The 15,244-nt window shown below is 65.5% G+C and overlaps 4 protein-coding genes across 4 annotated transcripts; 2 read left to right on the top strand and 2 right to left on the bottom strand.

The window, feature by feature from the left end:
• Positions 1–424: 424 nt before the first annotated feature.
• On the top strand, positions 425–1,590 carry EMIHUDRAFT_210273 (hypothetical protein; the record flags this gene model as incomplete). The annotated part of the gene is made up of 2 exons (XM_005769128.1): positions 425–520; positions 1,438–1,590. 2 exons carry the CDS (start codon positions 425–427, stop codon positions 1,588–1,590), a joined length of 249 nt encoding a protein of 82 aa, XP_005769185.1.
• An 81-nt stretch (positions 1,591–1,671) lies between these two features.
• Positions 1,672–2,571, top strand: EMIHUDRAFT_102722 (hypothetical protein; the record flags this gene model as incomplete). The annotated part of the gene is made up of 1 exon (XM_005769127.1): positions 1,672–2,571. The coding sequence occupies one exon, from the start codon at positions 1,672–1,674 to the stop codon at positions 2,569–2,571; it is 900 nt and encodes a 299-aa protein (XP_005769184.1).
• Positions 2,572–4,030: 1,459 nt separating this feature from the next.
• Positions 4,031–5,975, bottom strand: EMIHUDRAFT_436455 (hypothetical protein). Its single transcript, XM_005769126.1, has 2 exons — positions 5,287–5,975; positions 4,031–4,504 (listed from the first exon to the last, which is right to left on the bottom strand). Exons 1-2 carry the CDS (start codon positions 5,958–5,960, stop codon positions 4,246–4,248), a joined length of 933 nt encoding a protein of 310 aa, XP_005769183.1. The 5' UTR covers positions 5,961–5,975; the 3' UTR covers positions 4,031–4,245.
• Positions 5,976–6,316: 341 nt separating this feature from the next.
• Positions 6,317–12,420, bottom strand: EMIHUDRAFT_451446 (hypothetical protein). The gene is made up of 16 exons (XM_005769125.1): positions 12,119–12,420; positions 11,756–11,995; positions 11,554–11,696; positions 11,375–11,486; positions 11,197–11,268; positions 10,817–11,129; positions 10,657–10,745; positions 10,327–10,552; positions 10,182–10,257; positions 9,892–10,054; positions 9,149–9,770; positions 8,790–9,004; positions 8,475–8,639; positions 8,026–8,238; positions 7,330–7,785; positions 6,317–7,261 (listed from the first exon to the last, which is right to left on the bottom strand). Exons 1-16 carry the CDS (start codon positions 12,383–12,385, stop codon positions 6,572–6,574), a joined length of 4,062 nt encoding a protein of 1,353 aa, XP_005769182.1. The 5' UTR covers positions 12,386–12,420; the 3' UTR covers positions 6,317–6,571.
• Between the last annotated feature and the right edge of the window lie 2,824 nt (positions 12,421–15,244).

The following is a 15,244-nucleotide window of genomic DNA, read 5'->3' as shown; positions in this document are numbered from 1 at the left end:
TGCGAGGCCTCCCTCGCGGAGAATGCCTCTGACTGATAGCTCCTCGAACATCGTACCGGTGATGTTGGAGTCAGAGATGAAGCTGCTGGGGGTGGAGTCGCGGAAAGACGTCTTGAGCACTAGCTGTTGGTAGAGATAGTGCTCGCCGTGCTGATCCGGTTCTAGCCACTTGATTGCCACCGGCTGTGGAGCATCGGACTTTGCTTGGCGCACTCGTCTGGCATGGCCCCGTTCGCGGCTAAACACGCCGTCTCCCGCGCGAGCGAAGCGGTTTTTTTCAGTGTATGTAGCTCTTACGTACATTCCCGGAGGAGGACTGCTGACGGGGTTTGCAATAGGTCAACGAGGCGGTTCATAGATATCTGGCTACCCGGGTAGGAGCCGGTTCGCGGGTTTTCTCGTCCTGTTCGTCCCGTCTCGTCTCATGTCGCCCCGCGCCGACCTGTACTCGAAGAAGATGGGCGAGCTCCTGCTCAAGGGCTGGCGCATGCTGGAGGAGGAGTGCCCTCTCACGCACGACGTGCCTCTCATGCAGCACCCGCAGACTGGCCGCAAGTTCTCCATTGCCGCCGGCTGCTACACCGACGAGATGGACGGCGAGATGAACGGCTCGCCCACTCCACCGACGTCCACCGCGACGCCGTCTCCCGGGACGAGCCGCCCCGCCGCCGCCGTCGCCGCTGCCGCTGCCACTCCCGGGGCCTCTTCCGCCGCTCCACCGGCGCAGCCGCCGCAGGGCGCAGGCCCGGCTGCCACCGCCACCGCGTCGCTGTGCGAGGGGCGCACCGAGGCGGACGGGTGGTGCGAGGAGATGTCGGCCCTGATGCTCAAAGGCTGGAAGATGCTCGGAGAGCAGTGCCCCGACACGGGCAAGGCGCAGCAGACACGGCAGCACGCCCGCCGCCGGCCTCACCGCCCTCCGCAAGCCGCCGCCTCCCGCCCGCAGGTCCCTCTGATGCAGCATCCGGTCAGCGGTCGCAAGCTCTCCGTCGCCACTGGCAGGAGAGACCGGCCCACGCCCTACCGCCCGGGCCCTGCTGCGCCTGCCCCGTCGCCCCTGCCCCGCGGCCCTGAGGATTAGAAGACAGCTGTGCACCACGCCGACCTCGCTGTGGAGACAACCCCTAATCACCCATCGAATATGAAGGGCCGCTCTCTCCCCCCACAACCGCCTCCACCCACCCCAGTCCGCCCTCCGCCACTCCACACACGCCAGACCCGCACCGCAGGTACACGGACCAGCCCCGTGCTCCGCCGCACGCCGCGTCCTCGCCCCAGCCAGTCCCCGCCGCACCTCACCCTGCACCCGTGGCTCCGCGTGCTCCCGCGCCTCCGCCGTCGCCGCCTCCGCCGCCGGCGGCGGCGGCGGCGTCCGCAGAGATTCCCGACGTCGCGGTCGCTGCGCTCGACACGGCGGCGCGGGCGCTCGCCGACCAGCTCACCGAGTGCGCCAAGCTACTCAGCCGCGCCGCAGCGCCGCCGCCGCACGGCCTCGTCGAGACGATGGCCCAGTGCGCCGATGCGCTCGCCGCGACGGAGCGCGCAAAAGCGCTGTACCGCACGGGGCCGGGGCCGCATTGGGGGGACTGACAAAAAAGAAAAAACAACTCAGAAATTCCTGTCGCCAGCTCACTTGCGCGGCTTGCAATCACTCTTTTCTTTTTTGCTCCTATGGTCGCTGGGCTGCTCTCTAGACTGATGCGAGCGCGCTCCCTCGCAGCGGGCCTCCTGCTGCACGCGTGCTCGGCAGCGGTGCTCGCGCCGCCGACCATTTCCCGCCACTCGGTTGCGCTGCCGGCCCTTCGCATAGGTGGCGAGTGGGCCGGCCACACTGTGGAGTTCTCGCCGGAATCCGGCTGTGCGCTGTCCAGCGTCGAGGTGCTGGCTTGTGAGCGGTGGAACGCTGACCGCCGACTGGAACGGCGCACGATCGAGTTCAATGCCGACGGCGCTGCCATGAGCGAGGGCGTCGTGCTGCCGTTCGCGCAGAGTGGCTCCGAGGTGCTCACTCTCGGCGCGAGGATGCTGGAGCCCGACGTGCTCAACATCCGGGCGTGGGCGCTGGATGCGGTCGACGAGACCTCTCCGGGCACGTGGGACTGCGAGGCGATCATCGACGGCCTCAGCGGCGACCGGCCGGCGGAGCGCGCAGGGGCGCTCGAGTGCCCAAAGGTGAGGACGCGCGTGCGGTGCCGCTTTGACCCGACGGCGGGAAGGGTCGACCCAGCGTCGCCGGTTGCGATCTCGCTCGAGCGCTGCTGGTCGGTGACGCCGTCGGCGGCGCTAGACGAGGCGGGGCCTGCTGCTGTGGACGCAGAGTGGCGGTCTGCTGTGGTTGGGATGGAGAGCTTTGGTGAGGGAGAGGGCACTCTCTCCGCCGCCGGCATCGAGCTTCATGGCGAGCCTGGGCTGCTGCGACTGACGCTGCGTTCGGGAACGAGGGCGCAGAACGGCTACTCGAGCGTGTCCATCTCCCGCAGCTGGGTGGGCGAGTGTTGCGAGGGCCCCGACGCCGCTTGCTCCGTCTTCACTGAGGTGGAGGTGACGGACGATACGACTGGGGATAAATGACCCGACGACGCGGCAGGTGACTTGCTCGAGGAGCACGATCACGACCACCACGACTGAGCTTCCATGGAGATGGCCGGTCCCCGGAAATGACGCAACGTTCGCACAATCTCCTCAAACGCGGGAGCTGCGCGTTGCTGAGCGAGCCGCGGGGCTTCTGACATTTGCACCAAGACGTGTTTTTTACGTACGCGTGAGGTGTGGATAAACCAGACACCACTATGTTATATCATAGGATATAACATACTGAGATACCAGGCTCTTCCCTGGCATATCAGCTATCAAGAAACCGTCTGTTTTCTAGGAGGAGGAGCTCTGTATTCTGCTTTTTCGACATATCCCACAGATCACATCCGGGCCATGGGAATATCGGTCCAGACGCTCTGGGTTCTGGTTTTTCGAGGTGTGAACGATCTCCCGGAGGGGTCATTCCGCCGGAATGACCCCTCATTAACTAATCGGATTCCGAATGGGTCGAACGGGAGTACTAAGACAGCAGCATGTTCTGGGTGGGAGGAACCCTTGAGGAAACGTTCTGGTTTCTGGTTTCTGCGATATCGAGTGCGATGGAGCGCCCCTCGTTGCTTTCACCTCTCAACGGCGACGAGAAGCGGCTCACCACGGTGCCTCAGCGCACAGTGTCGCTCCTCTGTGAGACTGACGCAAAACAGGCCAGCGTTCAGTTGCTCAAGCGCCAGGCACTCGGTGTTTGGCACGCCGACGCCCTGTCCGACGTTGAGAATGCCATTGGCGACCTGCACTTCTGGCCAACGACCTGGTCGAAGGACCCTCGCAGCCGTGACTACGACATGCAGCGCCTCGGACGGTCCAAGCGGCTCGACAATCGCGAGCGCTTCGAACTCTTCCGATTTGTGGTTGGCAACGGCGCATCACCCGCTCTGGCCGTCGAACTCCTTGCCGCGTCGGAAAGCCTGCCAGACACGTTCGCCATAACCCAAATGGAAAACCTCGTGAAGAAGGCTGCCGAAGGCAGCTTCTCCAAGTATAAGGCATACATCATGGCGGACCGCAAGTGGGCCCCGGTCTTTTGCGTGCCAGAGCAGAAGCCTCTGCCTCTTGGAGAGTACTGCCCATACGAAGACGCTCGCAAGGTGCTTGCACGGCAGAAGAAGCGCCAATAGGCCGGCTTGCTGGTGTCCGATGGAGGCCGCCATCGCTTAGAGTCGCATGTGGAGCGCCACCGCGACCGTGGGCGATGATCGCTGCCGCCAGCCCGCAGTGCATCCTCCGTTCCTAAATGCATCGTAGTCATCTCCGCCGAGGGCGGCGTCCCATGTCGTCGTCCATGTCACTGCCACGCTACCTCGCATTCAGTGCCGTGCCGTGAGCGCGGCCTGTGCTACGTGTGTGAGCGTGCTCACGGTGTGAGTGGCGGCCCTGCTGTGTACAGAGAGACCACGCGCCAAGCCAGCGCACATGCTAAGCGCACTGCGTTGTCTGTTTATGAGCTCTCTAGAGCATGGTCGTTCCTAAAGGCGCAGCTAGGCGCAGCCGACACATGGGATGGACATGGCAAGCACATGGCATGAACATAGGGCAGGCACGATTCGCGCATCTCGACACACGACTGCACACAGGCGACACTACGTCGCGCAAGGGTGCAGCGGCTATGGTCACGCACATCGCGCCCGATCCCTCCTCCTAACGCGACGCCAACTAAGGCATCAGTGCATGCATCGCTCTCCCTGTCCGCGCGGGTGCGCCGGTCGGGCGCTGGTGGGGCGCCGTCCTACGACCGGCGAGCCCCGGCAGAGGGGTGGAGCTCTCTACTGAGCCGCCTTCCCCGACGGCGGCGGACCGGCCCGGGCGCCACGGCGCCGCAGAGGCGGCAGCGGGGACGGCGTCAAAGATGGCGTGCCTCAGGGGCCGCCAGTCGCGGCGTGCGTCTTGCTCGAATTGGCCCCGCCGAGGTGCCCGGCGACAGCCTCGTCATGCGCGAGAAGGAGATCCGCGTCAGAGAGGCCGAAGAGACCGAACTGGTCCGAGGGGGTGAACTCCTGCGACGCAGGCCCGCTCGAGGCGCGAGATGGCGCCGGCGGCAGCACGAAGCCAAGCATGTCGTTCGGGAAGTAGAGGTAGTCCTTCTTGCCGTCGAAGAGGCTCTTGCGACGGAGGAGGTTTCCCTGGCGCGGGCGGAGGTGGCTTGATTGAGATCAGGGAGGCAGGGTGGCGGATCGATGTGAGAGAGACGGCACGCACCGGACCAAAGACCGCGTGGATGTACTGCGGGACGGTGATGTGCAGCGGCTTGAGCAACTTGGTGCCCGCCTTGTGTCCAGGACCGGCTGGAGCCTTCTCGACGACGACATTTGTGACAATGTTGGCCTCCTGCCCATATCGACAACGCGCGCGTTCCGGTTGGAACAGCACTTGCGCCGATGTTTATGGTGTCCATCGATGATGTAGCAGTCGCACGTACTGCTGCCAGGCACCGGCTTGAGGCAGCGCGACGCGTGCTCTCCCGCCCAAAATGCGGTGAAGCGGGACAGCAGGCACTCGGGCTTGAGGCAGCCACTCGCATCTCGACCTTGGCACTGCTCGAGCAAAGTCGCATCGAGCTGCTCGTCGGATGTGAAGCCCAGCGGCTCGAATGGTAGCGGCTCCCCCGCCCGCGACGCATTCTCGTCGCGCCAGCGCAGGAGCGACCACGCTAACCAGGTGTGCCCGAGGCGTCGCCGCATCGTATGGGCGAGATCCTTTGACTCGCCGCACCGCATTGCCCACTCGTGACAGAAGGTCTCGAAGCCGGTGTGAGAATGCACCATCTGTGCCGACAACCTGTCGAGCAGCGAATTCTCGAACACGGTGCTCTGGGAAAGCTGGATCCAGCGGCGTGAGGATGCAGTCGCCCCTGGGTAGGGCACCTGCTTGCCAGCTGGGATGCGCGTGCCGCCCTCAGCGTACGACATGCTGTGCCACGCGGAGCACCGAGGGCAGGAGAGGCCATTGAGCTCGCCCTTCAGTCGCCCGTGCTCCGCATAGACCGTTGGAGATGAGCATTTGTCAGCCCGCTTGACCACCAGGGGTACCGCCTCCCCAGCGAGGCCACACGCCACGCAGTGCTCCACGTCCGGCACGAGCCGAACGGTCTTGCGGCTCGGGTCGTCGCGAAGCTGGGAGGCAAGCCGATCGACAATGGGCAGCTTGCTTGGCAGATACCGCACCGCAGGAGCGGAGAGGCCTGCCGGCATCTCCCCAGCAATACGCTCAGCGCGTAAGGGCGTCCCAGGTGGGTAGAGGTTGAGCGCAACCACGAAGCTGATGAAATCCTCCGCCGAGTTGATTGGGTGGAGCTCCTGCGCGAAGGCACTTGCGCCATCCTTGATGTGTTCGAGCTCGTTGAGACCGAGATCGTCGAGCCAGCTCGCCATCGGGGACCGAAAAAGCAGATCCCAGATAACACATCCCGTCACGGCGCAATGTTCTTCTCTCTGTGTGATTTCGTGCTCGATACCCCCGGGTTCGGACGGGGGTACACCTGTTCATTGGCCGGAATGAGCTCATTAGGACGAAGCGGGAGATGTCTTCACACCGCAGAAACCAGACCCACAGGCAGATCCCACGGGAAATCGAGGCGGGTGTCCCAGAAAACAGATCCCAGAAAAAACAGAGCGCGCGGCAGAAACCGACCGACCCCTGGGTTTTCGGCTATGGGAAACCGCGATGGGAAACCGCAGCAGAAACCCTATGGGAAACCGAGGTCTGGTGTCTGCTTTATCCAGGAATGGTACGCGTATTCTTGGTACCAGATCCGTGACACACGTACACATGCACTCTCTACTATCACAAAATTGCACCACCGCACGCGGGAGCAGCTCAGGGCAGGGACGCCTGCAACCGGACCGCCACCGGACCCACACCGCGCTGCACCACGCTCTCGCTCGGTCTCGCCTCTCGGACATGCGATGCTCAAACGGACATACTCTTGTACTCTCGATGTGCGCCCAACCCACCCCGCGCGCCCCGGCGCCGCCGCCAAATGCTATCGAGCGCCGAACCTCAACCTTTTCTCTGTCGAGGGCAGCAGCAGGGGCTCCGACTTTGGGAGGACGGCCTTCGGCACCTGCTGCAGCAGCTTGAAGATGCCGGTGCCGAGCGGGATCGGGATGCCGAGGATGATACACTCGGAGACGCCGCGGATGGCGTCGGTGCGCGAGTGGACCGCCGCCTCGAAGAGGTGGTCCGTCGTCTTCTCGAAGGAGGCGAGCATGAGCACCGACTGCTTCATCTTCGGCACGCCGAAGCGCGTGATGCCGAGCACCTCTCCGCGGAAGCACATGACATCGGCGAGCAGCGTGACGTGCCGGCAGTCGATCTCCATCCCGTGCTGCCCCATCGTGTACTGGATCTCGTCCATGATGGTCTGCCGCGCCGCCTCGATGCCGAGCGTCTTCTCGACCTCGGCGATGTGCGTCGATCGCGTCGCGCCGCCGCGCACGCCGCGCACGCCGAGGACGTCCCTCAGCCCGGCGCCCTCGACGAGCAGCTTGTAGCAGGGGCCGCCGCTCGCCTTCTCCACCTCGCTCTTCTCGCCCTCCTCCTTCTGCGTGATGACGGCGCGCGTCACCTCCTTGATGCCGCACACCAGCACTGTCAGCAGCATCCCGCGCAGCCGGTGCAGCTCGGGGAGGGCGAGGTGCTCGCGGCTGACGCGCGCCGGGTGCACGCGCACCTGCGAGACACCGGCCGAGGGTGCAGCCGAGGCGCGGGTGTAGCCGAGAGGCCGCTGCGCGCGCACACCTCCGCCGAGGAGCGCACGCGCACGTCATTCTCGTGCAGCTTCATCTTCGGCGCGGCGAGGATGGAGGTGCGGACGGAGGCGACGGTGACGGCGAGGTGGAGCCGCTCGATGAGGGCGAGGTCGAGCTTGACCGAGATGTAGCACTCCACCAGGTCGTACACCTCGACGACGGACTCGCAGATCTGGCCGAGCTCGGTCCGCTCCATCCGCCCCTTGACCACGCGCGCGGCGGTCAGGTCGAACGGCTTGTCGAGCTCGGCCTTGATGATCGGCGTCGAGATCTTCTTGGCGGCGTTGATGATCTCCTTGATGCGCGGCACGCCGAGTGTGATGTTCATCGAGGCGACGCCCGCAAAGTGGAACGTCTTGAGCGTCATCTGCGTGCCCGGCTCGCCGATCGACTGCGCGCCGACCGCTCCGACGGCGGTGCCGGGCTCCACCTTGCTCGCGAGGTACTTGCGCATGCACGCGCGCAGGAAGCTGTCGAAGACCTCCCCCGTCAGCACGTCACCCCCGCTGGCCGGCGGCGCCGCCGCCGCCTCAACCTCCATGGGCGCCTCATCGACGGCAGCCTTGGCAGCCGCCGGCTCTGGCGCCGCCGGCTCGTCCTCGTCATCGCTGTCGAGGACGAGGCGGGCGGTGCGACGCTTCTTGGCGCCGCCGCCCTTGTCGGCGGCGGGCGAGAGCGGCGAGACCTTGGCCTTGCGCGGCGAGCTCTTTGCGCCGACGCCCACCTTGGTCGGCTCGAGGGCCGGAGGCGGGAGGGCGACTCCGTTAGCCGGTGCGCCTGGCAGCGACGGCAGGAGCTTGCTCGCGACGAAGGCGCGCAGCTCGACCTCGAACTTGGCCGGCTCGGAGGCAATGGTCCGCGAGACCACGCCGGTGAAGGCGGGCGAGGCGACGAAGGCCTCGAAGGAGGCCACCGCCTGCAGGGGAGAAGGGGGGAGGGGGGGGGGGGTTGGCAGGGCGAGCGAGGGGTCCGCGTGCTTCCCAGGCGCGGAGGAGCCTGCGCGAACGAGAGCGGCCCTGGCGTCGCCGTGGCGGCGGAGGACGAGGCGGCGGCGGAGGACGAGGCGGCGGCGGAGGAGGCGGCGGAGGAGGAGGCGGCGGCGCCGTCGCGAGGCTTGGCAGCCGCGAGCTTGACGAGAGCGCGCTGGTGGAGGAGCGTCCGCTCGAAGTTGACTGGACGGCCATCCTTGTCCTCCATCATCGCCGGGTCGAGCTCGTCGTCGCCGTAGTGGAACTGGACGAGGTTGGCCTCCGAGTTGCGGACCGAGCCGTCGTAGCTCACCGTCAGGTCCTCGAGGGCCTGAGGCGAGGGGCGGGAAGAGAGTGAGCACCGCGGCCGGCTGGAGTGGCTGGCAGGGGCGAGCGGGCGGGCAGGGCAGCGGCGGCGGCGCGCCTTCATCAGCCGGCGCTGCATGTATCCCGTCTCTGCGGTCTTGACGGCGGTGTCGACCAGCCCCTCGCGGCCTCCCATCGTGTGGAAGAAGAACTCGGTCGGCGCGAGGCCGGTGTAGAATGAGTTTGCGACGAAGCCCTTGTCGGGCGGGGCGCGCGAGTGGCGCGGGAAGTGCGGCAGCGCGCGGTGGATGAAGCCGTTGGGCATGCGGCGGCCGCCGACGGACTGCTGGCCGACGCAGGCGATCATCTGCGAGATGTTGATCGACGAGCCTGCTCACGGGCGGGGCGGGTGGAAAGGCGCGCGCGGCCGGCCGCGAGCGGCGTGTGAAGGGCCCTTGGAGCCGCACGTGGCCATCGTGAGAGGCGCGTTGAGCCGGTGCAGCTCGCGCTTGCAGATCTCGCCCGCGTCGTCACGGATGCGCGAGAGGAGGCCGTTGATCTCGCTCTCGAGCGTCTGCTCCGCGGTGCAGCCCGGCGCGGGCGTGAGCTGCCCCGACTCGAACTCGCGGATCTTGCCGCTGCAAGCCTCGTACCCCGAGGCGAGCAGCTTCGCCTTGGCCTCGGTAAGGCGCGGCGTCGGCTGCACGTCCTGCACGCCGATCGAGAAGCCGTAGTCGGCCAAGAAGCGCGACGTGACGCGCGCGAGCCGCTCCATCGCCTGCGCCGCCGCGATCTCGGAGTTTTCGCGCAGCAGCACGGAGAGGAGGGACGCCTTGTTGCCGCCTCCGATCTGCGACTTGTCGAGCGAGCCGCAGAGGTGCTCCGAGTTCTGAAAGACGACCCAGCCGTCGGCGGGGCACATGGCCTCGGGCTCTGGCTTCTGGCGGAGCGGGTTGTACGACTTGTTCTTGGTCTCGAGGTTGGCGAAGACGGCCGAGGCGCGCGAGGGGCGCAGCATGCAGGTGAAGAGCTGCTTGCCCGTCCAGAGCTCGACCGGCTTGAGGATCGCGGGCGGGGGCAGCTCGATCGGCTCGGCCGCGTCCGACATGTAGGCGACCAGCCTCGTGAAGCCGTCGCGCGGGAAGAACATGCCTTGCTTGGACATGAGGTACGCGCCTAGGGTCAGGGTTGGGGTTGGGGTTAGGAGTAGGGAAGAGAATGCCTTGCTTGGACGTGCGGTGCGCGCCGGTGATGAAGTCCTGCGTCGCGGCGATGACCATCTCGCCGTTGCGCGGAGTGACGAGGTTCGCGTGCACGCCCATCAGGCAGAGCGCCTCGGCGCGCGCCTCCTCCGTCTGCGGCAAGTGCAGGTTCATCTCGTCGCCGTCGAAATCGGCGTTGTACGGCGCGCAGACGCACTCGTTGAAGCGGAAGGTGCGCCTGGTCGCCAGAGCCCGAGTCACGCGCTCTTCACAGCACCACTCGCCGGCCGGGGAGAAGGCGCGCCACGGCACGTAGGGAGAGATGAGGGAGATATGGGGAGATATGATCTCGGAGGGCGCGCCACGGCACGACGCGCGCGCGGTGCGCCATGATGGAGAGCTTGTGCAGCGACGGCTGGCGGTTGAAGAGGACGACGTCGCCTACCTCTCGTGGACTGCTGGTCAAGTGCGAACCTCCACACCGCCGCCGGGGGAGGAGGGCGGCGACGCCGTTGGTGAGGTGCCGCTCGACCACGTCACCCACCTTGAGCTCCGCTGCGACGCGCCGCCGGTCGCCGAACTTGAGCGAGCGCTTGCCCGCCTCGGTCTCGACGTAGTTTGCGCCCGGCCAGAGGTTGGGCCCGTTGACGACGAGCTTGCGCATGAGGGAGAGGTTGTGGGCGTGGACTCGCTCTGGGTAGGTGAGCACGCGCGCCACGCGGTCCGGCACGCCGACCTGCGGGAGGGGGGGGGGGGGGGAGGCAGCCGCGGGACGGCGTCACGGCGGGACAGCACCACGGGACGGCGCCACGGGACTGGACACGCGCGCGGCGAGCCAACCTCGTCGATCGCGAGGTTCGGGTCGGGGGAGATGACGGTGCGGCCCGAAAAGTCGACGCGCTTGCCGGACAGATTCCCTCGGAAGCGGCCTAGGGTTGGGGTTAGGGTTAGGGTTAGGGTTAGGGTTAGCTTGCCGGACAGGGTCCCTCGGAAGCGGTTCCCTGCTTCCCCTTGAGCCGCTGGGCGTAGGCCCTGATCGGCCGCTTCTCGGCCTGCCAGTCGGGCCGCACGCCGGGCACGTTCGCCCCGTTGATGTACATGGCCACCTGCAGCTGCAGGTAGTCCCAGTCCTCCATCAGCATCGCCACCGTCGCCTTTCCGCCGCTCAGCGCGCAGCGGATCGCGTTGTTGACCGTGATGATCTGCGAGAGCTTGACGGTGAGGTCGTCCTCGTTGGAGCCGACGCTCGGGTCGGCCATCACCGACGGCCGGATCGGCACCGGCGGCACGAGCAGCCTCTCGACCAGCAGCGCCTGCCCGCAGCCCGGAGGCGCGTGAGGGGCGGGCAGGGGGGAGCAGCGCCAGCCTCGCCTCGCGCGCCTCCGGCCGGCCGTGCGTCGCAGACATGTCGAGGAGGGCCAAGTCGGCGGGGACGATGGCGCGCAGCAGCGCCTTGAGAGCGGGGTGCAAGTGTCTCGGAAGTGTCTCGGAGGTGTGTCGGAGGTGTCTCGGAAGTGTGTCGGAGGTGTGTCGGAGGTGTCTCGGAAGTGTCTCGCGCCTTGACGCGGAGCGGGGTGAGGTCGTCCTGCGCCTTCGGGAGAAGCTCGGCGACGTCCGAGCCGGCGAGGACCGGGTTCTCGAAGGCGCCCTTCGGCTGGCCGGTGGCGTGCCTACGCGGCGGCAGCCGGACTGGGGGCCGGGCGGCGAGGGCCGGCTGGGCAGAGGAGGAGGCAATGCTCAAACGAGGAGACAAACGTGTCGCGCTCGCGGTGCGCCCGGTCGGAGTTCTCCTTTGGGGGGATCTTCTCGTGCACGATCCGCGCGAAGCCGACCTTGCGCACGAGCCCGTTCCTCGCGCCGCAGTACGGGCACTCGCGAACCTATTCACACCGCAGAGCTGTGAAGAGCTCGCCGTTCACGGCGGCGGCAGCGGGGGCACTCGCGACGCCTTCTTGCAGCGCTCGACGACGCGCTTGAAGGCGGCTCCCATCCGCACCGAGTCGCCGCGCGTCATCGGGTGGCTCAGCGCGCGGAGCATCTTTGTGCGCTCCGGTTGCGGCAGCAGCACGCGCGCGCAGTCCTTGCAGATGGTCTGCAGCAGCGCGACCACCGGCTTGAGGTACCCAATGTGAAAGACGGGCAGCTCGAGCCGGACCTCGGCAAAGTGGCCCGGGCAGTCCTGCGGCGCGGGCGGAGGCCGCTCCGGCAGAGAGGCTCCAGCGGCGGCGCGAGCGGACGCGCGGGGCGGAGGACGCTGGATAGGCAGGCAGGCTGAGAGGCGGCATGGCGGGCGGTGTGGCACATTCATGCGGAGGCCGCACGTCTCGCACGTCGACGCTTTGTCCGAGACGCCGAGGCGGCGGTCCAGCACGCCGCCGACCACTGGCGTCCGCACCTTCTCCTCGGGCTTTGGCATCTCGTATGCTCGGTCGCTCGTCACGTCAAACTCGGCGAGCCGCGAGACCTCGGGCGGGCCAAACATGCCGAACTGGATGTGCGATATTTTGGTCTCGCTCATGTTTTCATCGCGCTGCACTTGGCGCTTCTCGCCAGAGGGTATGGTCGTCATGCCGGCCCGCGCAGGGCCAGCTGCGGGCGGGGCTTTCCTCTCCGTCGCCGGTCCCCGGGGTATTTTTTTTTGAGAGCCTTCGTGTTAATCGACAAGCCAATGGTCCCTGTAGCAGTCACTCGCAAACACACACCGCACCGCACCGCGCACCCGCCCACCGCCCCGCCCAGGCGGGAAAGAGATGAGGAGATGGGACAGCGAAGGAGGAGCACAAACACGTATGGATGGGAGGGTCGAATGGATGGGAGGGTAAAGTTGCGCGACACGCTGCCCGGCGTTTCTCACAGTCCGGGACGACTACCCCATACGCCCTGTGTCAGGAGACGGAACACGGAGGAGCTGTATAGGTCACTAGAGACCCACACCATCGCTACATCACCACAGCCACCAAGTCGGATACAAGTCGATGACAATGTGCGCGGCAGGAGAAACCCAACAGCATGACAATGTGCGCGGCAGGACAAACCAAACATGAGACACGGTTACACAAGGACGGTCAGGCTACGGTCAGGAAGTAGGTTTGAGTTCACACTCTCCAACACTCCCCCATTGTCTCCGCAGTCTTCATGAATGAGGATGCGGCAGACAACAACAGCAGAGTGTGAATGTGTCTGAGCGTAGGTATGCCGGTTACCTGCCGGCGTCTCGCGGGGCTGGCTAAGCGTCCAACCTTGCGTCTTCGCGAAGGATGGTCTTGCTTGTTGGCAAGACTTGCGCGCTAAGATGATCCAGTGAAGGGGTCAAAGCGCGGCCGAGTGGGCGGAGAGAGAGAAAGGGGAGATAATGAACAGGAGCTCGTTGTGGAGCTCGGTCATGGCGCGCCGCGAGCTGCAATCCGGGCTGAGCGTCGCGGGGCGGCGGCTTGAGCGGGCGCGGCGGGAGCGGCGGGCGCGGGAGCGGCAGCGGGGGCGCCCCGTTGCTGCGCAGCGACTGGGCCGTTGGGAGGCCTCGCCGCGTTGACGTTGATGAGCGCATCAGGAACGTGAGGACGATCTTCAATGCCCCGAACGTTGATGTTGCGCCACGGGCCGCCGAGGACGGTGAAGGAGAGCTCGTCGAAGGAGACATCGGCTGTGTAGATGATGCGCCGGACGGCGGGGATGTAGACGAGGTACTTGGAGCGTCGAGGTTCGTGGCCGAGGTTGATGCCCTTGAGACGAGCGGGGGTAAGGTTGTGCCCGCGAAGCGACTCGGGGAGGACGCAGGTGCAGTCGCAGAGCATAACCTTGAAGCGTTCGAGGCTGTACTCGCGAGGGTAGCCGATGGCGATCTGCATCGGTGACAGCCACCGAGGCTCAGCGCTGGTCCCCTTGTTCGTCTGCAGCAAGTTGTGGACGCGGGCGAACTGGTTGAAGAGGAAGGGCCAGAACTGAACGTACTCCTTGTCCCCCCCAGCATGAACGAGAGCGGTGCGCGTGCATTTGAGGAGAGTCCCCCAGCAGCGCTCGGCGACGGCGTTCCCCTCGTGGATGTCGGGAGAAGAGAAAAAGTGCTGGATGGCGAGGGCGCTCGTTGCTCCTCCGTCTCTTTGTATCTTCCATACTGCGTTTATCAGAAGACTAGTTTACGTCGACGACATACTCATCGCCGACAACTGCCCCACGCTGCGCGCCCGTTTTGTTGCCGACATCTCCAAGCGCTTTCCTACCGAGGACAAAGGCGAACTCGAATGGATACTGAACACCGCCATCACGCGTGACCGCGGCGCACGGACCCTGAACTTGTCCCAGGGCCTCTACGCCGCCGACCTCGTTACCAAGTTCAGCGCCTATTTCGATCGGTCCCGCTCACGCCGCTTCGACTCGCCTATGGAAGAGGGGCTCGAACTGTCCGCCGATGACCAGCCCGCCGTTGGATCTGTTGAATACGACGAGATGTCCGAATTCCGCACCGCCTACATGGCCATCGTCGGCGGACTACTGTGGCTTGCCAATATGACGCGCGTCGACATTGCTTATTCCGCGTCTCAGCTTGCTCGGTTTATGACGAACCCTGGCCCGTCGCATTTTAAAGCCGCCATCCGGGTGCTTATCTACGTGCGCGACACAGCTGACCGCGCCCTCGTCATGCAGCCGAATCCCAACCGCAACCTTGAGAGCTACGTCGATTCAAATTGGGCAACGAAGTTCTCTTGCTCCGGTGGCATGTTCTTCTTCTACGGATGTCTCTTCCACTGGTTCTCCAAAATGCAGCGATCCGTCACGCTGTCTAGTGCCGAGGCAGAGTTCTTCGGCGCCATGCTAGCCGCCAAGGAGGTGATTTTCATCCGTGAGCTACTGATCGACCTTGGATTTTCCATCGACGGCGCCAGCGTCATCAACTGCGACAGCAAGTCCGCCGTCGGCATGGCCTTCGATCCCGTTGCCTTCAAGAAAACCAAGCACATCTTGCGCGCCGCCGAGTTTCTTCGCGATCTCGTCAGCCGTGGCGTTATCTCCGTCGAACACCTCCCCGGCGTCGTGATGCTCGCCGACCTGCTCACGAAGGCTGCCTCGCGGGCCATCTTTACTGGCCTGATCAAGCAGCTCGACGACTTTCATGCCCTTTGAATTTATTTGTCCCTCGCGCCCCGCACTCGGGCCAGGAGGGGCTGTGTTCCCGGGCATTCACACTATATTCCTCTGAGATAATATTATATTTCGCCGCCACTGCGGCGCGCGCGCCTTATCCGCGCGCTATATTAGTAGAGCCAAACTTGTGTTCTTGTTTTGGGTCAAACTTGTTACAGCTCAGCGATCGCGATGCGGCCTCTGCCTAGCTTCCTGCTCCTATGCGCGAGCTATGGCGTGACCGCTATCGCGTACTAACGTTATTAAATATCTGTCGGGGCCCTCGGGCAAAACAGGCACACGAGCGCTC

This window comes from Emiliania huxleyi, assembly GCF_000372725.1.
Source record: "Emiliania huxleyi CCMP1516 unplaced genomic scaffold EMIHUscaffold_43, whole genome shotgun sequence".
In the NCBI taxonomy this organism is placed as follows: domain Eukaryota; phylum Haptophyta; order Isochrysidales; family Noelaerhabdaceae; genus Emiliania; species Emiliania huxleyi.
The sequence above is the reverse complement of the archived record's forward strand: the minus strand, read 5'-3'. Positions and strand labels throughout refer to the sequence as shown.

Coding starts and splice junctions, on each gene's coding strand:
- EMIHUDRAFT_436455 (XM_005769126.1), bottom strand. CDS start 5,960: ATGGCGAGCTGGCTCGACGATCTCGGTCTCAACGAGCTCGAACACATC. Junction 4,505..5,286: donor ATGCGGTGCGGCGAGTCAAA/GGATCTCGCCCA, acceptor AGGCTGTCGCCG/GGCACCTCGGCGGGGCCAAT.
- EMIHUDRAFT_451446 (XM_005769125.1), bottom strand. CDS start 12,385: ATGACGACCATACCCTCTGGCGAGAAGCGCCAAGTGCAGCGCGATGAA. Junction 9,771..9,891: donor CTCCGCGCAACGGCGAGATG/GTCATCGCCGCG, acceptor CTCATGTCCAAG/CAAGGCATGTTCTTCCCGCG. Junction 7,786..8,025: donor GCTCGCCGCGCAAGGCCAAG/GTCTCGCCGCTC, acceptor TGCATGCGCAAG/TACCTCGCGAGCAAGGTGGA.